Source organism: Panthera tigris, chromosome D4 (genome assembly GCF_018350195.1).
Source record: "Panthera tigris isolate Pti1 chromosome D4, P.tigris_Pti1_mat1.1, whole genome shotgun sequence".
NCBI lineage: Eukaryota > Metazoa > Chordata > Mammalia > Carnivora > Felidae > Panthera > Panthera tigris.
In genome coordinates this window covers 17,940,676-17,961,595 of record NC_056672.1, presented here as the reverse complement: position 1 = coordinate 17,961,595, position 20,920 = coordinate 17,940,676, and the positions used below count along the sequence as shown (strand labels likewise).

At 44.9% G+C, this 20,920-nt stretch overlaps 1 protein-coding gene and 1 long non-coding RNA gene across 3 annotated transcripts in view; one reads left to right on the top strand and one right to left on the bottom strand.

The window, feature by feature from the left end:
• Positions 1 to 551: 551 nt before the first annotated feature.
• PCSK5 (proprotein convertase subtilisin/kexin type 5) overlaps positions 552 to 20,920 on the bottom strand; it is a 447,842-nt gene continuing 427,473 nt past the window's right edge. For both annotated transcript variants that reach the window (XM_042963381.1, XM_042963382.1), the window contains 4 exons: positions 18,596 to 18,813; positions 6,679 to 6,779; positions 4,051 to 4,237; positions 552 to 1,144 (listed from right to left, as the gene is read on the bottom strand). In XM_042963381.1, the coding sequence (XP_042819315.1) occupies positions 741 to 1,144; positions 4,051 to 4,237; positions 6,679 to 6,779; positions 18,596 to 18,813 (910 nt within the window). In that variant the 3' untranslated portion in view covers positions 552 to 740. The remainder of the gene's footprint in view (positions 1,145 to 4,050; positions 4,238 to 6,678; positions 6,780 to 18,595; positions 18,814 to 20,920) is intronic.
• LOC122232936 lies at positions 1,223 to 11,671 on the top strand. Its single transcript, XR_006210321.1, has 3 exons — positions 1,223 to 1,388; positions 10,660 to 10,823; positions 11,110 to 11,671. It is a non-coding gene; the product is annotated as an uncharacterized LOC122232936 (long non-coding RNA).

The window sequence follows — 20,920 nt, the reverse complement described above, 5'->3', positions numbered from 1 at the left end:
GTAGAAAACTGTGCCTCGTGCACAAATCCAAGCGTGTACTTGACAGGAGAGTGGACCAAGGGAAGCCTAGGACGTCTAAAAACAGATCCCAGAGGTAGAGAGCTTTGGAAGGCTGGTGGGTAACTGGGTTGTTATGCTGGTGAGCAGGACGTTAGGATTTTTCCATGTTAGAATCCATTCCAACTCTTTCTTTGGGGAGGAACGGAGTGATAAGTGGCATGAGGTGGTGAGCCCTCTTTAGCTGGCCCTTACAGAGCCAACCTCTGCCTACAGATAGCTCACAGGGGAGAAAAATCCCCTAAGACAAACAAGAATCTCTTTCCTCTCCCTGTCCCCCCAAAATCATTTACAGAAATATCAGAATTCCAGAAGGCAGCAAATATCCCCGCAATATCGCTGAGAAACAGAATTCCTATAGGCCCACCGCTTTTTTTTTTTTCAATTGCATGAAACAGTTTGTACAAATCTCACTTTTTTTTTTTTCACTTCTGTATTTTGACATATTATTTTGAGGAAAATCCCTCTGAATTTTATCCTTGTTCCCCAGTTACGGTCGATTGAATGTAGTCACCCCAAAGAAGAACCAATCATTTCAGCATTTGTTTCCAGCTCTAGCTGGACTCAGGGTTAAGAGGACACAGACAAACACCCACACATCAGCCTGGTGTGTGGGACTAAAACCCCAAAACTGTAATGCCTGGGACAGGATGGGGCGGGGCGAAGGCGGGGGAGGGCTCTGTCTACTGGTAGGAGTAACTTTCATCGTCGTATTCCAGCTCATCCTCATCATCATCCAGCAGCCCATACTTAAATTTCCGGTAGATGGTGCCATCTTGGCCCATGTAGACGATGTCATCATCCTCCTCCTCATCATAGTCCTGGTCCCTGTATTCAATGACCTGATCTTCTTCAAAGCTGGTGCTTTCAAGATGGCTGCTCTTATAGGAAACATATGACTTGCCAGGGTCGGTCAGCTTCTCATAGCCGGCTTTTGCTACTGGCTGGGCTCGGCCCCGTGATTTCTTCCAGACAATCACTGCCGCCCCGAGCAGAAGCACCAGCATAATGGAGGAGGTGATGAACAGGGCTGTCTTGGTCCGCTCGCCTGTAGGCCCAATTTCACTTGCTTGAAGGATACACTCGTCTGTGGGAAGAAGACCTCAAAGGAAGAGGAGAGAGGAGAGAGGGGAAGGAGGGGAGAGGAGAAATGGAATAAGGAAAATTAGTTTCTGAGGTAAAAAGCTTTGCTCTGTGTTTGAAATCTAAAATGGCAGAATCGCTGTCTCTGATTTTCCTAGAGGGCATACCGCTCTACAGAATTGCACTGTGTCCCCCCTGAGGGTCCGAGTCTGCGTCTGATGATACCAACAAACCCTTCGAGGATGAAGGTCAGTGTGAGAACGAAAGAGTCCCCTCATCCTCATACCTCATGTGTCAGTCACTAAGTATTCAACCTTAACAATCGAGTTTTCTAGTTCCCTCTTACGAAAAAGATTTCATCTTGGGCCATGCTTCAGTTACTGCTAAATGCTCCATTTTTTGTTTCAACTCTGACTTTCTCTAAGACTGATTCCTCTCCCCAGCTACCCTTCAACCTGGTCCAACGTTCAAAGGTAGAAAAGATTACTTCTAAAACCATTTTTTTTTAATACGCCCAGTGTGGGGCTTGAACTCACAATCCTGAGATGAAGAGTCACTTTCTCTACTGACTGATCCAGCCAGGCGCCCCTTTCCCTATTCCTTAACCTGCCAAATGGGAACATGAAAGGGAGTGTGAGAACCAGGGACAAAACTAGCAGGCTCTGTTGGATGTACGAGTTGACGTAACACTGTGAGTTTTCCATAAATGGTGTTTGAACCACGTGGGTCTGCCCCCAGGGTTCTTTTATGAGATTCTAGATACATTATATACACTAGCTTAATGGATGCAATTCTGCCCCTAGTTATTTTGGGGGCAACGATTTTTGCTTATTACATACTAGCCAATTAGGTCGGATTCACCACCGCTATGTATCTCCCCTCTCTTTGTGCTAGTGATAAACAAATTTCCGATTTTATTCAAATTTTCATCCTCATGGGAGTTTTGCCCATCAAGCAGAGTGTCCTCTTCTGAAACAATAGCACTATCACAGTTGTTTTCGTCATTAACAATATCAGCACAGAATTTTTCTCTGGAGGAAATATTAAAGCACCACAGGGATGGGTAAATGGTCTATGTGTGGTGTTTGGAGGTAAATACTGCCCAAAGCAGGAGAATCAATAAAAGATGTTTCAAGATCGTTTCAATTACTAGGGCGCCATATGCAATCGTGTCTTCTCGCTGTTCTCTAGGCTTAGGTCTGCAGAATTAGGGTCAGCCTCTGTGATCTGGTTTCGTGGAAGGAGCAGAGAGTCTCAGGAAGAAATGAGCAGATAATCAAGAGTATATAGACTGTTCAGGTTTGTCCCATGTGGATCTTCAGGTGTCACAGGAGGCCCAGGAAAGCTAAGTAGTTCTCAGTTGGAACAGGCTTGGAGAAACTCTGCACCCAACATGTACACACTTCTGGTTTCATTTAAAGCCATCGATATAATGAGGGTTACTATTCTTAGCTGACATAGCCTGGATATTAGGCAATCAGACCCTGAAGATGGATATGGCTGAGGAGATGGGGAAATCAGCCGTTTGTGGGGGTAGGAAAGCTAAAAGAAGGGAATGGTTAGTTTTTGGAAAGATGTTTAGAATTGAATTGCAAAGGCTAATGAACAATACAAAGGAAATAGCTAGTAGCAGTTATGGGTCTGGGATTTACTTCACTTATACATGGACAGGCTCACATAAATATGATGTCTCTTTGTCAGACAGTGATACATCTGAACCCCAAGGAAATGATCTGCTTCTGGACTAGGGAATGTATTTTAAGAATATATATCATATATATTTGTGTGTGTGTGTGTGTGTGTGTGTGTGTGTGTTTATTTAGGGATTACTCCATTTGGGATCTAAGTTTGTGGTCAGTGAAGACCAAGTACCCATATGGATGGGGTTGGGGGTAGAAGCCAGTTGGGGGCCTGGGAATTGGTAAAAGGGGTTTTGTTTCTTTTTAGCCTTTGATGAAAGTTCATGTCTAAAATGCCTTAAGTCTCTAAGGGGAGCCCTAGATGTTGGCTAACTTCCATAGAATGATTAAAAATAATATTGCCATTAGCTTCTTTGAGAGTTGATTCCTTTCCTTTTCCCTGGGAGGGAAGAAGAAGAAAGAAGAAGAAAAAAAAATTATAAAGATAAGGTTCTAGAAAAAAAAAGAAAGAAAGAAAGAAAGAAAAAAAGAAAAAAAGAAGAGGTGAGATTCTAGACTGACTTGAACTCTCATCTCAGAGGCAGCATAGCAGTGGAAAGAAGGCAGGCTTTGCAGGGTCACCTGGGTGACTCAGTCCGTTGAACGTCTGGTTCTTGATTTTGGCTCAGGTCACGATTCATGGTTCGTGAGACTGAACCCTGCATCGGGCTCTGCTCTGACAGCTTGGAGCCTGGAGCCTGCTTGGGATTCTCTCCCCCTCTCTCGGCCCCTCTCCTGCATGTGCTCTCCTTCCCCAAATAAATAAATAAACTCAAAAAAAAATTTTTTTTTTAAAGAACGCAGGCTTTGCAGTCCAAGGAATCTGTATTCTAATTCCAGATGAACCCTTAACATTGCTATGGACTTGAGCATGCTGATCAAACCCTTTGAGCCTTGGTCTCCTTCCTCATCTGCAAAAGGGGATTGATAACATCTACGCAGAGGGGCGCCTGGCTAGTTCAGTGGGTAGAGCATGTGACTCTTGATCTCAAGGTTGTGAGTTTGAGCTCCACGTTGGGTGTAGAGATTACTTAAAAAAAAAAACAAAAAAAACCCTGTTTATATGAGTTGATGGACAGAAAGTTCTAGGTACACTAAGCACACAGCAGGCACTCAATAAAAGGGAGCTCTGTTGATTCTCTGGAACTTTCCATCCTCCTCTCCCCTCTGCTCCCATCTGCTTCTGGTGGACAGGCCCTTCCTCTGCAGGCTGCTCTTCCTCTCCCCTCACCTGTGGTGTCCCGGCAGTCACAGCACTCCTGGGCATTGGAGGGGTCGGAAGTATTGCAGCAGTGTAGACAACGACTGTCGTCCAGAAGCAGCACCAGGTCGGCGGGGCACACAGTGCAGTTCTTGGTGCCGGGTCCCTTGCATTCTACGCAGCTTTCGTGGCATTTTTCACAGTTAAACTTCTCCCCCTGTTAAGAACAATTGGGAGATTCTTTCTGAGTGTGGAGGCATTGACAAGCTACTGGAGTTTCCAGGTGGGAGTTCTATCTTGCCTCCGTTGACGGAGGGAGGCACGTGGGGGACAGGAGCCAGATAGCTTTGCTCTGGGTCCATTTTAGCTGTTCAGGGTGGAAGGCAGAACCGACTGCACGTGGAGGAAATCGCTGCTGGGTCTTTCCGTCTGAGATCTGCTGGCCACAACAGTGGGAGAACAGGCTTCTAGAACAGCTCAAGTTGCACACTGATGGCTCATGTGCTGTACCTGGTCAAGGACACGTTTTGTCTGGCTCATCCAAATTGACCACAGTTAAAAATTTTTTTTTCAGTTCCTTGCCCACGTTCAAAATGAAGATATTCCACTTGTAAGTCAGTTCCTAACTTCTCTTTAAGAACTAGACTGTCAGGGGCACCTGGGTGGCTCAGTCGGTTGAACGTCCCCCTCTTGATTTTGGCGCAGGTTGCGATCTCAAGGTCATGATCTCACGGTGGTGAGATTGAGCCCCACCTCTCCTTCTCGCTCTGTCCCTTTTCTGCTCGCACACACGCATGCACACACATGCTCCCTCTCTTTCAAAAAAAGAGGCACTAGACGGTCAACAAGGTCATCACAACCACGTGGCAACATCACAGACAGCTGAGGGGCAGTGGCTCCCTCTTTGGGCTCTCCTAGTTGACACGACCCCAGCGCTTGCTCTGATGTCACCAAGACAGGTGACACGTCAAATTCCACTTTTCATCAAGCTTGCGCTGGGGTTTTCTTTGACCCAACACCCTTCGCTCATACACATTCAGCTACTTGGCCTCCATGGTTACTAGATTCTTTTGGCCCTGCCCCCGAATATTATTTGTGACTCTTTAGCTGAAATAGTTCAATCTCCATGAGAAGAACCAAGAGATAAGGAGAAAGTGGCTTCCCTCCTGACAGGTTGCTTCTTTGCTGGTGCTGAAAATGTAGATGAGGGAAGATATCTTTCTATTTTCCTTGTGTGCTGTGGGAAAGAAGGAATGGAAATTGCCTTTGTTGAGCACTTTGGCCACTTCCGGTGCTGATAAGGCACTTTCTCAGCCGTTACTATCTTATCAAATCACGGATTAGCTGTCCGCAGTCCTGGCTTCAGTCCCAGCTTTGTTACTTACTATTTATGTGATCTTTAGAAAATTATTCAGTCTCTTGGAGCCCCAGTTTCTTCAAAGTTTAAGGATTAAAAGAGAGCTCATATGTGAATATGTCGAGTCATGTTAATTTCACCATGGGGGAGATTTACCTAATTTCATTTGTTTTTAAGTTTATTCATTTATTTTGAGAGAGAGAGAGCACACGCACAAGCAGGGAGGTGCAGAGAGAGAGAGAATCCCAAGCAGGCTCCACACCATCAGCACAGAGCCTGACTCGGGGCTCGATCTCCCAAACCATGAGATCATGACTTGAGCTGAAACCCAGAGTGGGACTCTGACTGAGACAGCCAGGTGCCCCGAGATTTACTTAATTTGTAACGTTTGGAAACATAAGAAGTTAGTGAACTCAGAATATCCATGATTTCTAAGCAAGGAAATGAAATCTCTCTCTTTTTTAAAAATTATTTATTTTTGAGATAGAGAGAGGAAGAAACAGAGAGACAGGGAGACACAGAATCCAAAGCAGGCTCCAGGCTCTGAGCTGTCAGCCCAGAACCTGACTCAAGGCTTGAACTCGGGAATGGTGAGATCATGACCTGGGCCGAAGTCGGACACTGAACTGACTGAGCCACCTGGGTGCCCTGAAATCTCTCTCTCTCACTACACTGTGGCAGGGTGGAGGAAATGAAAAGCAGCAGTTTTGTAGTTCTGACATTATTCAGGCATTTCAGGTTAGACAGCAGAGGGGTAGGAGAGAAGATACTTATTTCTGATATAAGGGGACCTGAAACTTCCAAGGTCACAAGCAATGAACGTAGAGTGAAATCTGAGGTCCTCATTACTTAACTTTCCCCTTATTTATCTCAGGTCATCTCAGTCTCTTTGATTGAAATTAAGGCTGCAGGTAGGTAGCACCATTATTCCATGATGGATTGGTAGAAGATTTAAAAAGTAGAGCGAGTGTAGGAATTTTAGGACTTTTTGACTTTGCCCAGAATACACGCGGAAACTGGCTCCCATGCCTCTGCGGAAATGGCTAGGGCAATGGGGCTCAGTCAGTTAAGTGGCCGACGTCAGCTCAGGTCATGATCTCGCGGTTCGTGAGTTCGAGCCCCGCGTCGGGCTGTGTGCTGACAGCTCAGAGCCTGGAGCCTGCTTCGGATTCTTTGTCTCCCTGTCTCTCTGCCCCTTCCCTACTCGCACTTGGTCGGTCTGTCTCTCTCTCAAAATCAATAAATGTTAAAAAAAAAGAAGAAAGAAATGGCCAGGGCACATCATGCCCAGCTCCCAGTACCTCTTTCACTCTGTATTCTCCCACCAGACAGTCTGAGGTGCAGATTCCTCCCGCTAGGTGGTAACTCCACACACAAGATAAACAGTTCAACGGACCTTTTCCTGAAAGAAAAAAAAAAAAAAAAGATTCTAGGTTATGAGGCTGATCTTCGATATCTACCTCTGTGTTGGATTCAACACACTTCGGAGCAAGGAATATGTCAAGCGAATTGACGTAGAAGGGGGAGTTGATTGAAGAGATGGGGGAGAAAAGAGTGTGCAAGTCACCAAGGAAAGACCTAGAAATTACCCAATTAGTCCAGTCAGTGTAAAAACTCGCATTTGGACGTTGGGGATTTGGAAGTGATAGCTGTTTTATGACCACAAAAGGAAGGATTTTCAGAGAATAAGAAATCGTGTAGAAAGGCTATAAAGCTTTTATTTGTCCTTCTGCTTATTTAACTAGGATAGAGGAGGAGAATGATACCAGAGGACTTGGAGGTCCCAACACTCAGTTGGTGAGGAAATCGTTATGAGGCAGTTTCTAACTAAAAACCACCAGACTTCGAATTTAAATGCCAGGGCTGGGGTGGCTGGTGGCTCAGGTCATGAGCTCACGGTTCGTGGGTTCGAGACCCGCATGGGGCTCTGTGCTGACGGCTCAGAGCCTGGAGCCTGCTTCGGATTCTGTCTCCCTCTCTCTCTGCTCCTCTCCGCCTCTCGAAAATAAATAAACATTAAAAAAAAAAAAATTTTTTTTTTAAAAGGCCAGGGCTAAAAGAATATCATTTTGTCCAGCTCTTAATTAGTTGGTGGTGCTAGATTCCATTGAAATTCTCTTGAAAGCTAAAAACTGTCTTTTCAAAAATTGGGTGTGCTATTTATTTAATATTTTTTAAATAAATGAAAACTAAGGCCCAGGGAATGTCGAGACATTCGTTCGAGGTCACATAGGTAATGGTCAAGTCAAGATTCGAATTCAGGTTTGTTGACCCACAGTTCAGTGTTCTTTCAGTCATACTATCTGTCTTAACACCTTATGACCCATCAAGTAGAGGAGGTCTGAATCTACAGGGTTTTTTTTTTTGGGGGGGGTGGCGGGTAATACTCTGCTCTCCTAATTCAGAGACCTCAAGAATGACTGACCTAAGCATCACCTTTTATGCATATCTTGAGGGATAACTTCTGGAAAGGGTTTGGAGACAAGAGACCCAAATTCTCATTCATTCCATTAGGAAGGTCCTGCTGTTTTTGCCGAGAATTTCAAAACAAGATCAGGGAGGTGGGGGGGGGGCTGGACTATCTATGCTTGTAATTGTGAGTCGGAACTTGATATAAGTCTTCCCATCAGAAGAACACGGTGAAGAGTGGTTAGTTGAATTTGAGGCAGACCCACAAGTCCCACGCTTCGCAGACACCGTGGAAAGTCAGCTCTACGTGTCTGATCTGTGAGCTCAGTCATCTATGACGTTTCTACGGAAAAAAAGAATTCCGAGCTCTGAACAACAGATTAGAGAACCAACCGTTATTACCCAATTGCTTCTCAGGTTGGGGGCTGCCTGTAGTGATATAAATTCAAAGCCATTTAATAATTTTAAGTTTTAAATTGAAGTAGAGTTGACATAAAATATTAGTTTCGGGGGCACAACAGTGATTCAACAAATATGTACGTTACGGAGTGCTCAGCACATTAAGTATTGTTACCATCTGTCATCGTGCACAGTGATCACAATATTATTGACTCTATTCGCTATGCTGCACTTTTCATCCCTGTGACTTACTTATTTTACAACTGGACGTTTGTACCTCCTAATTCCCGATTTCGCCCATCCTCCCACCTCCCTGACCTCTGGCGGCCACCCGTTTGTTCTCTGTATTTGTAAGTCAACTGGTTTGTGTGTTTGTTTTGCTTTAGGTGCCACGTACAGTGAAATCATATGGTGGTTGTCTTCCCCTGTCTGACTTCTTTCACTCAGCACAGTACCCTCAAGGTCCGTCCGTGTTGCCGTGAATGGCAAGGTTTCATTCGTTTTTACGGAGGACTCACATTCCATTGTATAGACACATCGCCTCTTTATCCATTCGTCTCTCGATGGACATGGGCTGCTTTCATATTTTGGCTACTGTAAATGATGCTGCAATAAACACAGAATGCATGTATCTTTTCACTTTAGCGTTTTCCTTTTCTTTGAATAAATACCCAGAAGTGGAATTACCGGATCATAGGGTATTTCTGTTTTTAATTTTTTGATGAATCTCCCTGCTGTTTTCCATAGTGGACGCCCCAGTTTGCGTTTCTACCAATGGCGCACAAGGGCTCCATTTTCTCCACAGCCTCACCAACATCTGTCCTTTCTTGTCTCTTTGACACCAGTCGTTCTGACCCGTCTAAGGGTAGATAGCTCATTGTGGTTTTGATCTGTATTTCCCTGATGCATAATAATATTGAATATCTTTTCATGTGACTGGAGGCCATCTGTATGTCTTCTTTAGAAAAATGTATTCAAGTCCTCTGCCCATTTTGTCATCAGATTTTTTGTTGTTGTTAAATTGTAGGAGTTCTTTATATATTTGGTGTTTTAACCCCTTATCAGATATATCATTTGCAAATATGTTCTTCCATTCAGTAGGTTGTCTTTTTGTTTTGTTGATAGTTTCCTTTGCTTTTTAGTGCAATGTAGTTTCACTTATTTACTCTTGCCTGTGTTCCCCTTGCCTGGGAAGACAGATTCAGAAAAATATTGTTAATAAATTTTACTAATAAATATTATGATGTTTAAGAGTTTACTGCCTAGGTTTTCTTTGAAGAGTTTTATGGTTTCAGGTCTTTTATTTTTTTTTAAGATTTTTTATGTTTATTTATTTTTGAGAGAGAGAGAGAGAGAGAGAGAGAGAGAGTGAATGGGGCAGAGAGTGGGAGACACAGAATCTGAAGCATGCTCCAGGCTCTGAGCTGTCAGCACAAAGCCGATGCGGGGCTCAAACACACAATCTGTGAGTTCAGGACCTGAGCCAAAGTCGGACACTTAACTGACTGAGCCACCCAGGCACCCCAGTGGTTTCAGGTCTTACATTTAAGTCTTTAATCCATCTTGAGTTTGTTTATTTATTTATTCATTTATTTTATTTATTTATTTATTTATTTATTTCATTTTGAATTTATTTTTGTGTATGCTGTAAGAAAGTGGTCCAGTTTCATTCTTTGGCATGTGGCTGTCTGGTTTTCCCAGCACCGTTGATTGAAGAGACTGTCTTTTCCCCATTGTAGATTCTTGCCTCCTTTGTTATAGATTAATTAACCATGTAAATGTGCGTTTATTTCTGGGGCCTGTATCTTGTTCCAGTGATCTCTGTGTCTATTTTTGTGCCAGTACCATACTGTTTTGATTACCATAGATTTGTGGTAAAGTTTGAAATCTGAGAAAGCCAGCCTATTTTTACTTACCCATAGCTTCATACAGAATTTCCCACATGTTCTGGAACAGAACTGTGGTCTCTCATGAGAGAATAAATCTTCTCCTTCTCTCCTTCCTTCCTCTTCCCAACCTACATTTTTCTAAAACACAGCTGAGATGTCTTACTTCAATTTTTAGAACACAAAATACTTTTTTTTTAAAATTTTGTTTTGTTTTTAATGAAGAGAAATCGAGGGTAGGAAGAATCAAAAGAGAAAAGGCAGTAAAAAGATGAGGTCACAACAGTTGTGCCTTAAGGTTGTTTACATTTTCCAGAACACCAGCAGCAATTTGGCTGAAGGTGATATCCTGGAGTTAAGTCTCCTACATTGATTTATTGCAAAATCTGTGTGCCCTGGGTACACAGAGTCTTTTGCCAAGGCAGTTTGTTAATTTCCAGGAAGTTTTCTATTGCTTCCAAGTTTAACAACCTACTTTTATCATTGCTTCTAAGGATCTGCAGGAACTGTGGGACCTGTAAAGATTGTTTCGGTTTTTCCTTAGAATTCACAAGTCACTATTGGTTTTCCCTTGGACTGATCCCGCAGGATGAACGAATTCAGCAATGCAGAGCAACCCCTGGGGTTGTCCATGGTGTCATTCCATACAGGAAGAGGAAGCTGGAAAGAGTTAGGAGGTTTTGGCTACCAGCCTGGATTTGTGTTCCAAACGATTTTGTGAGGAGGATAAATACAAAGTTAAATGTATAAAGGTAAGGAATGAGCTAATTCTGGAGGGACCCACCTGATGCAAAGGTAATATCAGGCGTTAATGTGCCACCCATCTCCTACCCCCACCCTGCCCAGTGCTCTGAAATATTTTTTTTTTTCGTACTCTCCTACTACCGGGCAGTCAAATGTGAATGAAATGCTGTCTAGTTGGCAAATTGCTTATTTAGGTTGCTAAATTTTCCCCGGAATTCTTGTGCACCCTCATCTATTAGTATGGCAGCTAATGTTTTAGGAAGGCACCTTGGAATTCATCCTTTTTTCACCCAGTTTGCAACCCAGGAGAAAACCTGTTCCCCTGTTTTGGAATCTCCATGCTGCAAAACCAGAAGACAGCACGAAGATGCACTAAGCAGCAAAGGATGTGTGTGGCAGGGGGACGAAGGCTGCTGGTCTAAATGAGCACCACATGTGGGAGGCTTCAGCCAGGTACATTTGGAGTTCAAGTCAAACACAGGAGGAGGCGGCCCGAACCGAACGGCTGTGAGATTTACCCAGCTGCGACCAGCCATCCTTTGAATACATTCTCACGGTGGCGGATGTGCCGATTAAGACTTTTTTTTTTTTTAGAGGAGTTTTAGGCTTACAACAAAATAGAGAGGGAGGTACAGACACCGTCCGTGGACTCTGCTGCCGCACAGGCCTGGCGTCCCCCGTTACTCAACGTCACTTACCAGGATGGAAAATTTGGGGGGCGACTGGGTGGCTCAATCAGTTGAGCGTCAGGCTCTTGATTTCGGCTCATGGTCTCATGGGTCGTGAGATCCATGATCAGGCTCTGCACTGACAGAGCGGAGGCCTGCTTAGGGAATCCCCTCTCCCCCTCTCTCTCTGCCCCTGCCCTGTTCGCGCTCTCTCTCTCTTTCTCAAAATAAATAAAAACAAAAGTGAAAAAAAAATGGTATTTTTTTTTTTTTTTTTAACCAAAGATAAACCTATACAGACGTATCATTATTGCCCGAAGTCTCTAGTTTACCTTGGGGTCCTCTCTTGGTGTTGTACATCCGAAGCATTTGGACCAATGTATAATAATACCTCCCTGTCATTATAATATCATACGGAAATATTTTCGCTGCCCTAAAATCCTCTGTGGTCTGCCTGTTCCTCTCTCCCTGCACCCCACCCCTGGCGGCCATTGACCTGTTACGGTCTTCGCCATAGTTTTCCCTTTTCCAAATTGTCATACAGTTGGCATCACAGTGTGGCCTTTTCAGATTGGCTTCCTTCACTTAGGAAGACGCATTTGTGCTCCCTCCGTGTCTTCTCATGGCCTGATAGCTCATCTCAGCACTGAATAGTCTTTCATTGTCTGGATGTGTTGACGTACTTTTGAGACCGGGAATCCTCGGAACCATCACCCTTCATCTACCCGGGCTATCTCAAACTCAATTAGAGAAATTTATAGTTTTCCCAGCTGTGCTTACAACATCACTAATAATTTCTACAATCCCTACAAAAGAAAAAAAATCTTGAAAAGCTGGTATTCCGTTTTGATCGGCTGAGGCTGAGACATTAACTTACCCTAACGATGGCTGCCTGGGCTTGAATAAAAACCCCCGTGCTGCAGTCCATTGCGCTGCTCGTAGGGCATCAGATTTAGCGCATTGAGATATAGAGTTCAAAATCTAGAGTATCTGGCAATCCCAGTTGGAATAAAGGCCCCACACAGCTAGTAATAGTGGCATCAAAGAGTGGTAAAAAACCTAACAGAAAGCCGACACTGTATTTACTACGATGTGGCCTACGGCCAATGACAATGCCAACCCTCCACCACCCTCCTACCCCGCCCCCAATTCAATGTATTCTCCCATTTATCTTATTCTGATTAGAAGTTTTGAGCAGCAACTCTGTGTGCCTCTGGAATGAAAATAAGAGAACACAAATGGATGGTTACTTGATGCAAGGTTGTTCCGGAAGGCCAATTCTTTCTAAGACTGGAGTCAATTGCAGATAGGTAAAGGGTGGGAACCACAGTATGGTAGTTCTCACGGAGTTGCCCCAAGGGACTCCCTGGGGGCGGGAAGGAGGAGCAAATGAGGGCATTCTAGGCGGGGCTCTGCGCTTCCAATCCGAGCAGCTCTGCTTGGTCATTTTACATAATGGGAATCAGCTTAAGATTCCACCTGAAGAAGATGGGCTTCTGCCAAAATACCATCTGAAACCATTGTTGTTGTTGTTGTTTTAATTTTTTATTTCGGAGAGAGAGGGGGAGCAGGGGAGAGGGGCAGAGGGAGAGAGAGAATCTCAAGCAGGCTCCACACTCAGCACAGAGCCTGACACGGGGCTCGATCCCGTGACCCTGGGATCATGACCTGAGACAAAACCAAGAGTCAGATGCTCAACCGACTGAGCCACCCAGGCACTCCCGAGCCATCATTCTAAATTAGAAATGTGCTGTCCAGTGCACAGCCACTGGCCACTGTGGCACTGAGCACCTGAAATGTGGTTAGTACAACTTGAGTTGTGCTGTAAATGTAAAATCAACATTGGGTTTCAAAGACTGTTAAAAAATTCTCAATTTTTATGTTGATTGCATGTTCAAATGATTACATTGTGGATATATTAATTAAAGAAGTATATTATTAAAGTTAATTTCACCGGTTTATTTTTCTTCTCTAAAATGTGACCACCGAAGATTTAAAAAATGTATGCATGGCTTGCATTATGTCTCAATAGGATAGTGCTGACACCCCATGTTGGGAGTTATGTAAAAGAAATTCTAGGGGCCCCAGGGTGGCTCAGTTGGTTAAGCGTCCGACTTATCTGGCTGTCGGTGAGTTCGAGCCCCACGTTGGGCTCTGTGCTGGCAGCTGGGAGCCTGGAGCCTGCTTCCGATTCTGTGTCTCCCTCTCCCTCTCGGCCCCTCCCCTGCTCATGCTCTGTCTCTCTCTGTCTCTAAAAAATAAATAAGCGTTAAAAAAATTAAAAAAAGAAAAGACCTTCTAGGCCTAGTGTGAATAGCAGGTGGCCATTCCCAGATTAATTTCGATCATCTGCCAGTCTGAGCACTTCGTAGCTGAGACTAATTTAACGTTTATGTCACTGATCGTCACTCTAAAACGATGAAAAAAATTATTGAGTACTCTCTTCAAGGTTTTGATTTATCTCTTGATTTATCTTTTGATTTATCTCCTGGACTGCAGGCAGCCCAGAGCAGGCACAGGTGGCTGCCGATTGGAAGATCAAGACCAACCACGGCCCCCCCCCCCCCCCCCCCCCCCACGACGCTTCCTGCTTTCCTTTCTCTCCCGGCTTTTCCCGCTCCTCTGGTAGCTTCTCCAGCGTTTTCTGGTTCTCAAAGAGTTCACAGTCCTTCTGGGTTCCCCCCTCCCCCCCCCCCCCTTGGGAAGCTTCCCTCGTTTTCCTCCTCTCTCCAATTCTTAATTCTTTGTCTTTCCTTTGCTCTGTTCTCTGCCTCTTTCTCTAGGCGCTTTGATCTTCTCTCCTGTTTTAGCTCCTGGAGTTTCTGCCTCTTGAGCTGCTGTTTCTTCCGCGAGGCATCGCCCAGGTGTTTGGAGTCGGAAGAAGCCTTATGTTGCAGGCGGTGGCCTTGCGGTCCTGGCCTTTCCCCGTGAGCTGCAGCGGCGCGTGGCGCTCGGGACTTGGATGCCGCGCCAGGTGGGTCCTCGCGGTATGCGACGTTCGCCCGGAAGTTCAAGGGTCCCCGAAACTGAAGGTGCGTAAGTTCCGGCCTGTCGTCTCCTCCCGTTGGGGGTCCAGCATGGGGATGCCCACGTTCCATATGTCCCCACACTTATCTCAAAGCACCTTGACCACGAACTTCCTCGCTGGGCTGACTCCTCAGGGCAGCCCCTCCGGGGACTTGGTGCCTGGCGGCTCCCTGGGCAGCATTTCATTCCCGTCCTTTGTGTCATGGAAGAAAGAGTCCCAGTCCCAGTGTGTAGGGAAATCAGTCTTGAACTTGGTGGCATGCGTCTTGAGGACTTCAGGGAAGCTTAAGGACCTTGTGGTGGAGGCAGGCCAGTTAAAACGTGATCGGATTCTTGGGGCGCCTGGGTGGCTCAGTTGGGCATTTGGCTTCCGCTCAGGTCATGATCTCCTGGTTTGTGGGTTCCGGCCCCACATGGGGCTCCTCTGCTGACAGCTCAGAGCCTGGAGCCTGCTTTGAATTCTGTGTCTCCCTCTCTCTCTGCCCATCAACACTCTGTCTCTCTTTCTCTCAAAAATAAACGTGAAAAAAAATTTAAAAACCAAATAAAAAAACTTGACCAGATTCTTGCCCACCTGGCCATCTGAGAGGATGAAGTCCAGGATGCCCTAGGGAATCTGCAGGGTGGAGAAGCGGCGATTGTGCACCATGGCCTTAAGCCTTTCCAGCACCTCCCAGCTGGAAATGGTCCTCCCCGGCCACCTCAGCAGTGATGGGCCATGCTGATGGTCACCTTCATGATGGGCTTGAGACAGAGGCCTACAAAGGCCAGAGCTCCACTGTCCCAGACGTGTCATGGACTGCGGTAGCCGTTGCCTTAGCCCGGCTGGCATGGCCACCCTGCCCGGAGCCATCACCTTTGTTGGAGGTGCCCTTGGAGCCACCGGCCACCTGCCCCTGTGACTGTGCTCAGTGCTAGAGATACAAAGGTGCGTGAGATCTCAGTCGAGAGAGAGAGAAATAATAAGAGTATAAAATATGCCCTCTGGGCTGCCTTGTTCACAGTTATATGGACACCGCCTGAATACTGCAGGATAATTGTTTGTTGAATAAATAAATAGATGAATGAGTGCAGAGGATGAAAGGTACACAGAATAGAGAGATTCAGGAAGGCTTTGTAGAGGAAATACTGACTGTCATGCATTAGAAAGAGGTAGCTGGGTAAAGCAGGCTGGAGAAAGTATTCTAGAAAGAGGAAAGGCAAGGTTGGCTCTGGTTTCCAGTAACTGATTACGCCTGGATTTAGAGCGTGGTGGACAGTGAGTCCCAGGATGAAGACCTCATATGCGAAGTTGCTAGTTACGATTCTATTTTAAAATCAGTGGAGAGCAATTTTTTTCTTTTAGTCTTTTTTTCCCCCCCTTAGAGAGAGAGCCAGTGGGAGAGAGGGGCAGAGAGAGAGAGAGAGAGAATCTTTTTAAAAAATATTTATTTATTTGGAGAGAAAGGACAGGGGAGGGGTGGAAAAAGGGAGAGAGAATCCCAAACAGACTCTGTGTTGTCAGTGCAGAGTCCAGGGTGGGGCTAGAACTCATGAACTGTGAGATCGTGACCTGGGCTGAAATCAAGAGTCGGACACTCAACTGACTGAGCCAGCCAGGTGCCCCCAGATAATACCAGTTTTATAGGGAAGTTTGACATGGTTTTAAAACTCAGTAGATTGAGGATATTAACAAATAAATGAAGACCTAATATCCATAAAGAAATACTAAGGAGGGCATTCACTTTCGAAGGTCTCCTTTCTGTAAAGAGAGCTTTCCTACTGTTCTTCCTTTCTCTTCTTCTACTCTAATAAACTTTGGAGATAAGAAACAAAAGCGATGGATGTAAAGAACAAATAATTAAAAAATTTTAAAAGTAAGTCATTTAAATTAAAAAAGAACTACAATAATAGATGGGCTGGACTTTAGATTAAACACAGAGAACAAATTAGAGACATGGACTAAAGCCCTGAAGAGTCAACCTAGTATGAAGCATAGAGAGTCAAAGAAATAAAAATATAACACAACAGGTAAGAGACCTAGAGGTCGGGACACCCTCAGTGACATTAACTAAGGAATTCCAGAAAAAGAGATTAGAGGAAAGGGTGGAGACGCAACATTTGAAGATGTCATAATTGAAAATTCTCCAATTTGCAGAAAGACTTTAGGATTTGTTTTCTGTTCATTCATTCATTCATTCATTCAGCAAACACTGAATGAGCACTTACTATCTGTACAGTCTAGGGTAGAATAGGGTATATGAAATAACGGTGGTAGAATCTGAGCCCTGATGGTCTCACAATTAGTAGGAGAGATGGACATGTTTAATTAAAATGTAATGTAAAAAAGGCTATGATAAAGGACATAGTACAGAATCAAGAAGGAAGAACATTTCTGGCAGGACTAAGACAAGCCTCCCTCTCAGAGGAGATGACGTTCAAGCTGGGTCTTGTAAGTTTCCTTGTAAGTTGAGTGTTTCCTACAGTGTTGTTTTCCAGGAAGAGGAAACACATGGACAAAAGGCACAGAAGCATGAAAGAGCGTGACATGTTTGCTGGCTGCTGAGTAGTTCTAGGTGGTTCTGGGTTCTAGACTACCTGGAAGGAGAGGTGAGATCATAAGCTGAAAGGACTGACTGGGGAAAGAATTTAATTACCTTTTAAGAAGTAAAACAAAAAAACCCCCACATTTATTGGAAGTTTATTGAAAGACAAAAAGTAAATGCATAGATTGCAGAGATATACCATGTTCATCAATGTGATGACCCAGGATCATAAAGATGGATTTTTCTCCCCAAATAAATTCAGTGCTATATCAATTAATACCCAAGGGATTTTTTTTGAATGAAATGTGACTGAGTATAAAATTTATATAGAGAAGGGGCCAAACTAATTAACCAAAATACTTTTGAAAAGGATAGCAGAAATGTACCTTCCCGACTGTCAATATTAATCTGATGAGTTTTAACAACTAACACGTTGTTGGAGGCATTTCTTAAATGTTGAGAATAATTCATCCTGATTGTCTTTCAGTGCCCAGCAGATGTGGATTTTTTATTGCTTTGGCATTACTATACAGGATGAGTTGGGGAAGAGGGGTGGCAAGACCGGAGTCGAGCTCACGTGCCGGTACTTCAGAAAGTTGGCTGAGACATGCTAAAAATGGAGAACAAGGATAGTAAAAATGGAGAAAGAGATCTGAGTTTAAAAAAAAAAATGCTTAGGAGAGAAAATCAGCAGACCTTGAAGTTCACCTTTGTTGGAGGGTAGGTGGGTTGGGCAAGAGGCAAGAGAAGGATAACGTTAAGGTATCCAACCTGGATAGGTGGTTGGACAGTGGGTCTATTAACAGCATGACTATCGGAGGAAGCCCAGGTTGGGTTTACTCTGGGACATGTTGATTTTAGGGTTCTCTTGGACGGAGAAGTAGGTATCAGGAAAGTAACAATGGAATTTGGGAGAGCTGGAGGCAGACATCTTACGTAGTTGTTGAAGTAATAGAAATAAAATGCCCTACCCAGATTCCAAGTTCAACAAGTAGAGGAGGAGGACAGCGCAGGTGGGAATCACCTCCAGGGGGAGATGATGCCTGTATCTGGGCCTGGAAGGTTGGGAGGGTCTGCAGAGGCAGAAATGTAATGCAGGGCAGCCTGGGCAGGGCAGATGCAGAAGCTGAGTGAGAACGGAGGGTGCTGATGCTGGAGAGTTTTGGCTGGTTTGGCAAGAGAGAGGAACCTCCAAAGGTGGTGAAAAAAGAGAGGGCTAATGGGGCACTTGGGTGGCTCCGTCGGTTAAGCATCTGACCCTTGATGTCATCTCAGGATCATGGGATCGAGCCCCGTGTCGGGCTGTGCGCTGTCAGCGTGGAGCCTGCTTGGGAATCTCTCTCTCCCTCTCTGCCCCTCCCCAGCATGCTCTCTTTCTCTCCCTCCCCCCTCTTTCTCTCCCTCCCCCCTCTTTCTCTCCCTCCCCCCTCTTTCTCTCCCTCCCCCTCTTTCTCTCCAAATAAAACTAACAAGACAACACAAAACAAAACAGGGGCCAAGCACAAAGGAGACCTTCTCATTTTTCCCTCCACACATGCAAAGTGACAGGTACACCCTCACCTCCGCATTTGTTGCAAGTTGGGTGGCATCTCTCACACGTCCGTGTGTTTTGATCCGCGTAGTAATGCTCTGGGCAGGTGCGATGACACTCTCCCTTGGAGCGGAGCAGGAAGAAAAACGTATCGCAAGACAGGCAGTCGGTGGGCCGCGGGCCGCGGCACGCCTTGCAGGTCTTGCTACACCTCTCACACCGTCCGGTGGCTTCTTCCGCGTAATATCTGAAACCAAGTGCGGAAGCGAAGACTGAATCCCAGGCTTTGCTCTTGGGTTGGGTGTGGTGGGAAAATCGAGGTCAGCCAGACGGTGATTGTTTCCGAGTTGGGGGACTTTAGGCTCGACTCGCTAACCGTACTCAGTAGATACATTACCACAGGGCACCCCTCCTCTTACCACGCTTCGCTTTACGCGCTTTGCAAGCATTGTGCCTTTTACCATCTCGAGGTTTGTGGCAACCCTGCGTTGAGCCAGTCTCTTGGCACCATTTTTTCCAATGCCATTTGCTCACCCCGTGCCTCTGTCACGATTTGGTAATTCTCGCAATATTTCAAATTTTCTCATTATCATACGTGTTACGGTGATCTGTGCTCGGTGACAAAGGCTCATTGAAAGCTCAGACGATGGCTACCATTTTTTAGCACTAAAATATTTTTCAGTTTAGGTGCGTACATCGCTCTTTTAGACATCATGCTCTTGCACCCTTCATGGACTATGGTATAGTGTGAACCCAACTTTTATATGCACTTGGAAACCGAAACATTCATTTGACTTGCTCTGTTGCGATAGTCACCTTACTGCAGTGGTCTGGGAGTGAACTGCAGTATCCCCAAGGTACGCCTGTAATGATACTAACAAACCTAATGATTCTCTGTTTTCTTATCTTTAAATTGGGCACGGCAATCCCTTCCTTGCTATTTGTGAGTACTAAATTAGGTAACACATATGAAAGGACCTAGGACTTATCGTATGTTGCAGAGCTATGATAATTGTTCACTGCTTTTGCCTTCCTTATACCTATATGCCTCTCCACTTGAACATTCAAGTCTCAGGTTTCGTAGGATGGGATCCGGTTATGGAGGATGTTCTAAATGGATCTCTGAGTGATTCTTCTGGCGCCTCAATTAAAAAAAAAAAAAATCTTGACCTGGGAGATGATGTGCGTGATGCTAATGTTTACACAATAACAGGTGTAACCTCGTCGGAAAGATTTTTGGAGGCTGACGTAACAATAATCCCTGTTCGTTAACTTTTTACTGCGTACCCGATCATACGCTAGGGACTTCGTAAACATTAGTTCCCTTTGTTGAACCTAGAACTGAGACACTAGAGCGTGACAGTCAGGAGCTTGCCTTTTGCAACAAGACTGCTTGGGGTCAAAGCCAAGCTGTTCCAGGCATGAGCTGTGCAACTTTGGCCAATTCACACAACGTCTCTGTCTCAGGTCGTCATATGGGGCTTAATGTTAGCAGCTGAAATTAAATAAGTTATTATTGAGAAAATAGTTACAACAGTGCCTGGCACATTATAAATAATGCGTGTTAGTGATAATTATGAACTGTATGTTAAACCTCAAAGCAAACCTTACGGTTTAGATATTATTGTCCCTATTTTATGTATGTAAAAACTGAGGCTCAGAGAATTTAGACCACTTGGCTCAATGTCAAACAGCCAGCGAAGTGGGGTAATGTGATTTCAACCTACCTGGTAAATACCGCTATAGCAAAGCAGTGCAAAGTAAATAAGAATATTTCAAGCAAGATAGACGAGAGGAAAGAAATCGTGGACAAAGATGAACTTCTAGAGCTCATCTGACCCTCCTTGGCATCTCTGGACGTTGGCACACTGAAACTATCCTAGAAACTGGAAGGTCTGCCCTTGGCTTCTCTGGCGTGAAACTATCCGCCACATTAGGTTCCTTAAAGTTTCTTTCAGTTCCACTAATTTGTTGGACACTAAGGCCATGGCTAAGTCTGCCTTACTCAGCCACCTGTCACTGACCTGAGTGAATGCACCTGTACCTCAGCGGTCAAGCCTTGTTTTACCTTCAACGGGTGGGTGAGGAACAATTACCACCGAGTCAATCAGTAGGACTGGGGTATGAGAGAGACAGGGTCATGAAAGGAACACAAGGGGAAACTTCAGTCATGAAGTGAAGGGTTGATAAAGCCCACAGGAGGCTCAAAAGAGAGAGCCACAGGGCAAGGTAGAAATCCGCACTTGCCCACCCAGAGAATATACAGGCTGAAGTCAGAAGATCTGATTTCTAGTCTTGGCTCCACTGTGTTTTAGAAGCTTTGCGACTTTGGGCAAGTCACGTAACCTCTTTGA